The 11,466-nt window shown below is 38.3% G+C and overlaps 1 protein-coding gene across 11 annotated transcripts in view; it reads left to right on the top strand.

Annotated features, from left to right (window-relative positions):
* GOLGA4 (golgin A4) overlaps window positions 1–11,466 on the top strand; it is a 120,182-nt gene that overhangs the window by 88,743 nt on the left and 19,973 nt on the right. For all 11 annotated transcript variants that reach the window (XR_010111415.1, XM_057301684.2, XM_034956107.3 and 8 more), the window contains 4 exons: window positions 86–199; window positions 2,167–2,187; window positions 2,693–2,761; window positions 5,156–5,231. Coding sequence is in view for 10 of the 11 variants with exons in the window: in XM_057301684.2 (XP_057157667.1) it covers window positions 86–199; window positions 2,167–2,187; window positions 2,693–2,761; window positions 5,156–5,231 (280 nt within the window). In the remaining variant the exon portion in view is untranslated. The remainder of the gene's footprint in view (window positions 1–85; window positions 200–2,166; window positions 2,188–2,692; window positions 2,762–5,155; window positions 5,232–11,466) is intronic.

Below are 11,466 nucleotides of genomic sequence, written 5' to 3' on the forward strand. Positions count from 1 at the left end.
TGTTGCCTCTCCAGAGTGCTTTTTTGATGTGTTTGTTTACTAATGCTTCTTTTTTATTCTTTTTCTTTTTTTTTAAATCCTAAAGGCTCGTGAAGAAGAAATGACTGCAAAAGTAATGGGCCTGCAGACTCAACTTGAGGAGCTGCAGAAGAAATACCAGCAAAAGCTAGAGCAGGAGGAGAACCCTGGCAATGATAATGTGAGAGGAGTTTGAGTTTGCTGCACATGTTTCTTGAAAACATTGTCATTTCTGTGATTTGACTAGCCTACTAACTTACATACATATTTATCTCATTTAATCCTAATGAAAACCCTTTGAGATTTTTACCTCCGTTTTATAGACAGATAAACTAAATGTTCAAAGAGATTAAATAAAATGTTCAAGCTCACACAATAAATGTTGTGGTGAGGATTTAAACCAAATCTACTAGACCTCAAAGCCTAGGCATTTTGTTATTACCAGTGCTTCTCCATCTTTTCCATGGAAACAATAGCAGAGGAAAGTGAATCTTATAACCCTGGAGCATAGCTAAAAATGGTCCATTGTAAATGTGATGCTTTTAGATTTTTGGATTTTTGTGCTAAAAATTCATGTTAATTTTATATCCTACTATATAATACATCCTTAGTTGTAGTCACATAAAAGTGGTGTTTTTAGTTGTATATCATTAAGAAAAACAATTTCTATCTTTGTTTTGGCCAGTGGACCTGATGCAAATACAATGCAATGATGTGGGAAAATTGGACTGAATTCAAAGAGAACTGGCCTGAAGATCTAAGCTTTTTTTTTTTTTTTTTTCAAAGTCCTAATCCTTAAGTAAAATTGACACTATGAAAGGTAGACCATGTTTACTCCATGGCTTCTTGTCCTGCTGTGCACCTCAGCAGCACACACCCACAGTTGGGGAAGGCTGGCACTGTACGTTTCTACTGCCTAAAGTGTTCTCACTCATCCAGGATGGTCTTTTCATAGCACAGTCATGGGGGTAATGGGAAAGTGGGTGGTCACTATGACTTTATCCTGGAGAGGATTCGTTACAGAATGTCAGTTACCAGATAACAATTTTTTACACCACCAGTTACATGGATGACTTACCCGCAGTGCAGAGAAAGAGCCTCTATAAAGAGCTTTGCTACTCTGTGTCACTTGGTAGGCATATGTCAGGTGTAAGCACTGAGCAAGCTGAGAGGACCATTTTCTGTTTCTTTAATAGCTAAGTTAGTTCTGTTTAAATTTTCTTTACTTTCTTTTTTTCTTTTTTTGCCATTTAGTCATGTAGTCATGACTTGAGTATTCCAGGTGCTATTATATATTACTTCTTTTGAGAAAATACATGTATTTAACTGTCTAACATGAGCGTTTCCTTAGTATCAAAGTATTAATATTGCATATAGTAACATTTTAACTTGTGTCAGGATGCCATAGAATATTGAAACATTATGAAATATTAAGGACTTCTGAGTCCTTTACCTTGTGTCATAAGAAAGGTAAGAAAATAGCCTTAATTTGGCCGGGAGAGGTAGCTCATGCCTGTAATCCCAGCACTTTGGGAGGCCGAGGTGGGCGGATCACCTGAGGTCGGGAGTTCGAGACCAGCCTGACCAACATGGAGAAACCCCATCTCTACTAAAAATACAAAAAAAAAAAAAAATTAGCTGGGCATGGTGGCGCATGCCTGTGGTCCCAGCTACTTGGGAGGCTGAGGCAGGAGAATCGCTTGAACCCGGGAAGGAGGTTGCAGTGAGCCGAGATCGTGCCATTGCACTCCACCCTGGGCAACAAGAAGAGCAAAAGAAAGAGAGAAAGAGAGAGAGAGAGAAAGAGAGAAAGAAAGAGAGAGAAAGAAAACTTAATTTTTATTTCTACTCAACATTTTTTTTTCTCCTTTATTCTTCATAAGTTTGTATCCTTCTGGAGCATCTTCTGGTGCTTCTGTATATCTTAAATTGCAATATGTATTTAGAGTATAATATTTTGTAAAACAAAACAGAACATTTGTTTAGAAGCACATATTTAAAGTTGCCTTACCTCAAGTCTGACCACTCCCTTGAGACTCTTAACCCTGACTTCCTTTTTCCTTATGTTATGTCTTTATATTGCTTTGTTTTACTGTTTCTTATAGCTATTATTGTATACACTCATGTTTTTTCTTTCCATTTTTTCAGGTAACAATTATGGAGCTACAGGTAAGACTAGTTCTTCCTTTTTTTTTTTCTTTTTTTTCTTTGAGACAGATTCTCACTCTGTCGCCCAGGCTGTTGCCCAGGCTGGAGTGCAGTGATGCAATCTTGGCTCACTGCAACCTCTGCCTCCTGAGTTCAGGTATTCTCATGCCTTAGTCTCCCAAATAGCTGGGACTACAGGTATGTGCCACCACGCCCGGCTAATTTTTTTTTAAATTTTTGTATTTTTAGTAGAGATGGGGTTTTGCCATGTTGGCCAGGCTGGTCTCAAACTCCTGAGCTCAGGCAGTTCCCCTGCCTCGGCTTTCCAAAGTGCTAGGATTACAGGCCCCAGCCAAGACTAGTTATTCTTTGAATTTGTCTGAAAGTCATGCATTTTAGGGGTATTCAGTGTTATAAGTTAAAACTTAAAGAGACTATTTAACAAAAATTTCCAAGCAGTGCAGAAATGTGTCCGGGCAATAATGAAACCTATGTGCATTTCAGATCTGACTTTTTGTTCTTTCAGACACAGCTAGCACAGAAGACGACTTTAATCAGTGATTCGAAATTGAAAGAGCAAGAGTTCAGAGAACAGGTACAGGCCTAATTGGTACCTTTTATTTTGAACTAAAGTTACGTTAATATGTACTTGGATCTCAACTAATTTTTAAATAGTTGGCTTTGAAATTTTTCAGTCTTACACCCAGGAAATTTTATTTCCAAATCCAAAGGTACTAGAGGTTTTCTCTCTAAATTCATGATCATATGTATTTAAGCAAGAACATTTGTATCATATTATTTTTAATGCTTAACATTTTTTATAACAATTTGTGATTGTATAATGTATAGTAATTTATGTTCTACAAAGAAGTTATTTTTTGCTTTTATCGGAGAGAAAATAGTCATCTATCTTTGGTACTTTTTCCAAGTGGTTTAATTGTCCTAATTTAATTTGCCCATATATTATTGATGGACAATATATGTAAGTCAGTTTAAATAGGACCATGTGTGTACACCTTCAAGGATGCACAGTACACCCATACCAGGATATGTGGTATATGATCTTTAGTAAAGTCTTTTTCCAAACTCTGGGAGAAATAGTGGCTCAAATCAGCAGGCTAAGTTTCAAGCCTAAATCTCCTGGGATTTTCCCAGTTCTTTTAAAATTCATACAGACAAAAATCTTGATAATTGTTAGAACTGAGTGATGGATGGGTATATGAGCATTAATTGTACTATATTTTCTTGGAATATGTTTGAAATTTTTCATAATATTTCTAAAATTTCATAAAGATAGGTCCCAATGTGACTTTATTTTTTTGTTTCACTAGTGATTTAGCTTTTCCCATCTATTCTCAAGATTACTGCTTTAAAATTCTTAAGATCAAATCTTGAAAACTGCCCTAGCATAACAGTTTTTGTATTAGTTATTTTTACTGTGGGAATATACACTTTAAAAGTTAACATTTTAATCATTTTAGAATACACAGTTCATTGACATTTAGTTCATTTACAGTGTTGTGAAACCATCACTGTTACCCAGTTCCAGAATATTTCGTCACCCCAAGAGGAAACTCCATACCCATTAAGCAGTCACTCCCCATTACCTCCTCCCCATAACACCTAGCAACCACTAATCTGCTTCCTGTCTCTATGGATTTGCCTATTCTGGGTATTTCATATAAATGGAATAATAACAATACCTGACCTTTTATGTTAGGCTTTTTTTTTTTTTTTTTTTTTGAGATGGAGTCTGTCTCTGTCATCCAGGCTGGAGTGTAGTGGCACGATCTAGGCTCACTGCAAGCTCCGCCTCCCAGATTCACACCATTCTCCTGCCTCAGCCTCCTGAGTAGCTGGGACTACAGGTGCCTGCCACCACGCCTGGCTAATTTTTTTGTATTTTTAGTAGAGACGGGGTTTCACCATGTTAGCCAGGATGGTTTCGATCTCCTGACCTCATGATCCGCCTGCCTCAGCCTCCCAAAGTGCTGGGATTACAGGCATGACCCACCGTGCCCGGCCTGCGTTGGGCTTTTTTTCAGCTTAGCGTAATGTTTCAAGATTCATCCATCTTAATAGCATATATCAGTATTTAATTTCTTGTTATGGCTGAATAATATACCATCGTATGGATATACTACATTTTGTTTATCCATTCATCAGTTAATGGACATTTGGGTTGTTTCCTTTTGCCTATAGTGAACAGTGCTACTAAAAACATTGATATACAGGTTTTTGTTTAAACACCTGTTTCCAGTTCTTTTGGGTATATACACAGGAGTGGAATTACTGGATCATACAGTAATTCTATGTTTAACTTTTTGAGGAACTGCCAAACTTTTCTACAGTGGCTGTACTATTTTACATTACCATCAACAAAGTTAAGAGTTCCAGTGTCTCCATATCCTCACCAACAAGTTTTTTTATTATTGCCATCCTAGTCAATATGAAGTGATACCTCATTGTGGTTGTAATTTGCATTTCTCCAGTGACTAGTGATGTGAAACATCTTTTCATTGGCTTGTTGGCCATTTATATGTCTTCTTTAGAGCAATGTCTACTCAAGTCCTTTGTCCATTTTTTAGTTGGATTGTCTTGTTGAGTTGTAAATGCTCTTTATATGTACTAGAGACAAGTCCCTTATCAGATATTTGATTTGCAAATATTTTCTTCCATTCTGTAGCTTGTCTTTTTACTTCATTGATAGTGTCTGTTGATGTACAAAAGTTTCTAATTTTAGCAAAGTGTAATTTATGTATTTTTTTCTTTTATTCTGTGTTCTTTTGGTATCATATCTAAGAAATCTTTAGTTTTAGTTTTTTTTTTTTTCGCAGAAACAATTCTTGCTCTAAACCATTTGTCTTAATTTTATTTGCCTATATTCTGTCTTCAGCATTAAAAAATCTTGTGGTGACAGCAATCTTTCTTTTTCTTACATGCAGTTTCCCTGTGAATCTTATATGGTCTGATTATTTGTTATTTTTAGATTCACAATTTAGAAGACCGGTTGAAGAAATATGAAAAGAATGTATATGCAACAACTGTGGGGACACCTTACAAAGGTAAGGATGATCTCGTGTCATGTTATTAACCGTTATCTTTTATTGGTGGATTTATGCATGATTTTTATTTTTGTCTTTGCTAATTTATATTTTTTTCTCATTAAAAAATTTTTAATGATTTTATTTTTTCTTAATTGACAAATGCATATATGTATAGTGTGCAACATGCTATTTTGAGTTATAGATTCATTGTGGAATGGTTAAACTAAGTGCATTACCTGACATACTACCTTTTTTGTGTGTGTGTGATGAGAACACTTTAAAATCTACTCTTTTCACAGTTTTCAAGAATACAATAAATTGGGTGGGGAATAATACAATACATTAACTGTAGTCAACCGTATTTTACAATAGATCTCTTGAACTTATTCTTCCTTATTGAACTGAAATTTTGTATCCTTTGGACAGCATCTCCCACCCCCCACAGTCCCTTATAACCACCAGTTTACCCTGCTTGAGTTCAGCTTTTTAGATTCCACATGTAAGTGAGATTATGTGGTATTTGCCTTTCTGCACCTAGCTTATTCCACTTAATATAATGTCCTCCAGGTTCATCCACGTTGTTCCAATGGCAGAGTTTTCTTCTGTTTGGAGGCTGAATAGTATTCCATGTGGTTAATCTGTTTTTTACAATGAATATATTTTACCTTTTAACAGCTGACTTTAAGGAAAGAAAGATAGTAACCTGTCGGGCGTGGTGGCTCACGCCTGTAATCCCAGCACTTTGGGGGGCTGAGGCAGGTAGATCATGAGGTCAGGAGATCAAGACCATCCTGGCCAACATGGTGAAACCCCATCTCTACTAAAAATAAAAAACATTATCTGGGCATGGTGGCATGCGCCTGTAGTCCCAGCTACGTGGGAGGCTGAGGCAGGGGAATCTCTTGAACCCAGGAGGTGGAGGTTGCAGTGAGCCAAGACCACGCCATTGCACTAGAAAAAAAAAAAATGATCCACCTGCCTCCCAAAGTGCAGGGATTACAGGCATGAGCTACTGCACCTGGCCCAAAGGATTTTAAAGATGAGCTTGAGTCTTTATGTGGTAATTCCCTTGAGATAATCAAGATCATTGAATAATCTTATATAACACTTATCCATTCTCTAAAGTTCAATTTCATTACCTCACTGTATTAAGAATAGTTTTATTTTGCTACATGTTTTGTAAACCTTTCTGCTTTCTTATGGGAAGCATGAGGACATAAAAACCATTTGGCATTCTCTTCTTTTGTGTTTTTGAAAGCTCTCATTACTATCAAATAATGTAAAATACTACACAAATTTTAACTAAATTAAAGGACTTGCTGTGGATCCTTTCCAAACTGGAGCTCCTCAAAAAGAAGTAAAAACCAGCCTGGAAATTTCCTGTGCTCACTGCGGAGATGATTCTTGCTGCAAAGATTATTTACTATAGCTAAGTCACTGAATATCTCAGCATAGAACTAGACTGAATCAGCCTACAGCCATACCACCGTGAATGCTCCCAATCTCATCTGATCTCAGAAGTTAAGCAGGGTCAGGCCTGGTTAATACTTGGATGGGAGAACTATACTAAATCAGTACTCAGCAGTGCATAGAGAATAGTGTCAATTCCTCTTGTTATTTTCCATGTAAGAATTTCCTACATAATTAATTTTTTCTCATATTTATGAACACATATATACAATTTATTTAATAGCTAACTCATAATACTAAGCGCCAAACACTTACAAACACGTTTTTGTCTTTTTTAAAACATTATTTTTCTCAGATTTCTCAAGGATAATATAGCTTATCTGCTCATTTAATCCTCTTAAAAACCCAAGCATTGTGATGCAGTATGTACATTAATCTCTTCGTCATGCTGCCTCTTTAAAGAGTAAAATGAGGCCGGGTGGGGTGGCTCATGCCTGTAATCCCAGCACTTTGGGAGGCCAAAGTGGGTGGATCACTTGAGGCCGGGAGTTTGAGACCAGCCTGGACAACATGGCAAAACCCCATCTCCACTAAAAATACAAAAAATTAGCCGCGTATGGTGGTGTACACCTGTAATCTCAGCTACTCGGGAGGCTGAGGCAGGAGAATCGCTTGAACCTGGGAGGCTGGGGTTGCAGTGAGCCAAGATCACACCACTGGACTCCAGCCTGGGCATCAGAGTGCAACTCTGTCTCAAAAATAAAGAAAGAGTAAATTGAGCACCTATCTTGCAGTACAAAATAAAACATTCCTAGTTCTTTAGAAGCCCCTGTGTGTCTGCCTTTACAATATCCTTATCCCTCTCATCATTTTTACTGTTTCCCCTGACTTTTCTTAATCATTATCTTGTTCTTTATCATTTACCACCTGTATTTATATTTTCAAGCAATATTTTGTTTAGATTTTGTTTGCTTTGTGAATTTATGTAATTCAGTCATACCATAAGCATTCTTGTATGACCCGTTTCTTTTGCTTAATATAAGGTTTGAGAGTTATCCAGATTGTGTGTAGTTGTTCATTTCCATTATATTAATTTTGTACATTCTTTTTCATTTTTCCTAGGACACGTGGAAATTTTTCTCTAGAATATATAAGAATGGAATTGCTAAGTCATAGGATATGAATATTTTTGTGCATATCCCATATTAGGTTAAGCCAAAATGTTTGCTATATTTTTTGTAGTAATTTCCACTTCCATCAGCAGTGGGTGAGATTTCTCACCACTCTAGCACCTCATCAGCGCTGGATATATAATTTTTTTTCTTTTTTGAGATGAAGTCTCGCTCTGTTGCCCAGGCTGAAGTGCAGTGGCATGATCTCAGCTCTCTGCAACCTCTACTTCCTGGGTTCAAGCGATTCTTCTGCCTCAGTTTCCCAACTAGCTGGGAGTACAGGGTTCCACACCCAGCTAATTTTTGTATTTTTGGGAGAGATGGGGTTTCACCATGTTGGCCAGGCTGGGTTTTTTGTTTGTTTGTTTGTTTGTTTGTTTTCAAGACAGAGTTTTGCTCTTGTTGCCCATGCTGGAGCGCAATGGCGCGATCTCAGCTCACCGCAACCTCCACCTCCCGGGTTCAAGCAATTCTCCTGCCTCAGCCTCCCGAGTAGCTGGGATTATAGGCATGCGCCTCCACGCCTGGCTAATTTTGTATTTCTAGTAGAGATGGGGTTTCTCCATGTTGGTCAGGCTGGTCTCGAGCTCCTGACCTCGGGTGATCCGCCTGCCTCGGCCTCCCAAAGTGCTGGGATTACAGACGTGAGCCACCGTGCCCGGCCTGGCCAGGCTGGTTTTGAACTCCTGAACTCAGGTATCTGCCCACCTCGGCCTCCCAAAGTGCTGGGATTATAGACGTTAGCTGCTGCGCCTGGCCTGGCCAGGCTGGTTTTGAACTCCTGAGCCAAACAGCATACATTGCATTTGATTGATAAATTACTTAAGTCTCTTTTGAACTCCAGGTCCTTCTCCACCTTTGCTTTTATCATTTATTTGATGAGAAAACCAACTTACTTGTCATATAGAGTGGACCACATTCTTAATTTTCTGGATTCTGTCTCCCTGGAGTCCTCTGTTCCCTGGTAGGTAGAACTAGAGGCTTGAGCAGAGTTAGGTTTGATTAGATTTAGCTTTGCATGGACAATAGTACTTCATAAAGGAAGTTGTGTAATTCTTGTCTTACATCAAACGTTCATGACATATTTACGATTTTAAGATCTGCCACCCAGTTCCAGGTGTGATCCATCACTTTTCGCCAGATTTTAGCATCCATTGGTAAATTCCCTGATCTGTTACTTCAGTAGTGGTTGCATAATGGTGTTAGTAAAATTCCACCATTTCTTGTGCATATATTAATTGGAATTCTTCTATAAATAGGAACTTTTCCACATTATCTATATGGTTACCTTGAGGTACAACTCAAACAAGAAAAGCAGGATAAATTCTATCTGTTTACCCATTTCAGACTAACTGAAACTGGTCAGTGTCTCACTCTGTCATTCAGGCTGGAGTGTAGTGGCGTAGCCTTGGCTCACTGGGACCTCTGCCTCCTGGGTTCAAGCGATTCTCATGTTTCAGCCTCTAAAGTAGCTGGGATTACAGGCGCACACCATCACACCTGGCTAATTTTTGTATTTTTAGTAGAGATGGGGTTTCGCCATGTTGGCCAGGCTGGTCTCGAACTCCTGACCTCATGTGATCCACCCGCCTTGGCCTCCCAAAATGCTGGGTCTATAGGCATGAGCCACTGTGCCTGGCCAGTTAGTCTGTATTTTTGAAGATCTGTTTCTGCTACCTCTAGTGTGTTTCATTGATCCGTTTGTCTATGCCTGCTCTAATACCTCACTGTCTTTTTTTTTTTTTTTTTTTTGGTAGAGATGAGGTCTTTCTATGTTGTCCAGTCTAGTCTTGAACTCCTGGCCTCAAGTGATCCTCCTGCCTTGGCTTCCCAAAGTGCTGAGATTTCAGGAGTGAGCCACCATGCCTAACCTTCACTATCTTAATAACTGTCACTTCATAATAAGTCTTGATGTCTGGCTGGGGAAGCCGTCCCACTTTTTCTTTAAGAATTGTTTATTCTTAACTCTTTGAATGTCCATAGAAATTTTAAAGTCATCTTGTTAAGTTACTTAATGCATACATACACATTCCTGGGAGGATTTTGATTAGGCTTGCATTTAATTTATAGAAAAAGAGAATTGGCATTTATATGGTATTGATTCTCCAACCCATAATCACAATATACCTCAGCATTTATGTAGGTATTTAATGTCTGTCAGTAATGTTTCTTGGCTGGGCACAGTGACTCATGCCAATAGTCTGAACACTTTGGGAGGCCAAGGTGGGAGGATCACTTGAGCCTAGGAGTTTGAGACTAACCTGGACAATGTAGTGGGACCCTGTCTCTAGACAAAAACGTTAGCTAGGCATGGTGACATGTACCTGTAGTCCCAGCTACTTGGGAGGCTGAGGTGGGAGGATCACTTGAATCCAGGAGGTTGAAGCTGCAGTGAGCTGTGATTGCTCCATTGCATTCTATCCTGGGTGACAGTGAGACCCTGTCTCAAAATAATAATAATGTTTATTGTTCTCAGTAGTAATCTTGCACCCCTTTTATTACGTTTATTCTTAGATGTGATTGTAAATGTAATATTTATTTTCTAACTAAATGCATATTTTAAAGGTATTATGCATTATTTGAGGAAACTCCAAGCAAGCTTATGTTATAAAATTATCTGTAACACACAATTAAAATTGTGTTAAATGTCAAGTGGATTTTTCAGTTATACACTTTGGAATTTGGCCCAGATAAAGTGTGGATTTCAAAATGCTGAGTGGTACCTAGATGAAGTTATTTGGGAAGACCCATTAGAGGCAATGAGTAGACAATTTGGAAAGCCTCTTTATTTGAACAATAGCTAATTTCCTCGCATAATTGCTTAAAACCAGAAATAAGAGCTATGAAGTCTTCTGTACCCACTGTTTGGGAGAAGTCAAGAAGAGACACAAGTATTGAAAAATAATATTAATTCTGTCTCCTGGAAAATAGCTATCCCAGCACTTTGGGAGGCCAAGGCAGGCGAATCATGAGGTCCGGAGTTCAAGACCAGCCTGACCAACGTGGTGGAACCCTGTCTCTACTAAAAATACAAAAATTAGCCAGGCGTGGTGGTGCACACCTGTAATCTCAGCTGCTCGGTAGGCTGAGGCAGGACAATCACTTGAACCTGGGAGGCGGGGGTTGCAGTGAGCCACCATTGCGCCACTGCACTCCAGCCTGGGCGACGGAGCGAGACTCCATCTCAAAAAAAAAAAAGTAATCTGCCTATTTAATAAAATTACTTATTTTCTGAAAAGTGAAAAAGAGCTGCGTTTTGTATAGATCTAGAGGAATAAAATACTCAAATGTGATATATAGAAGGATATATTACTCAGAGGAAATAATGTGTTTTCATTATTTAGTTCTTAAGAACTCTGTACTTGCAAAGTATAATTTGAGTGAGTTGAGTCTTCTAAAAGTATGCACTTAAAAAAATATTCCAAATGTGAGTGCATGTAATGTACATGTAATGTATGGAGGCTATTTAACACCTCAGAATCCACCATCCAGAACATTGCCATTTCTTTTGAGGCTTCTTGTGCTGCTCTGTAGTCCTTATATCTCTGTTGTTTCCCAGTAGTAACTGCTGTTATTATATTACAACATAACTAGTTCCTTTAAAAAAATCGATTTTAATGTTTTATATATTTTGGGCTGTATAGAAATGACATCATACTGTATGTGTCCTA

The sequence above is a fragment of the Pan paniscus genome, chromosome 2, assembly GCF_029289425.2.
Source record: "Pan paniscus chromosome 2, NHGRI_mPanPan1-v2.0_pri, whole genome shotgun sequence".
NCBI classification, from domain to species: Eukaryota; Metazoa; Chordata; class Mammalia; order Primates; family Hominidae; genus Pan; species Pan paniscus.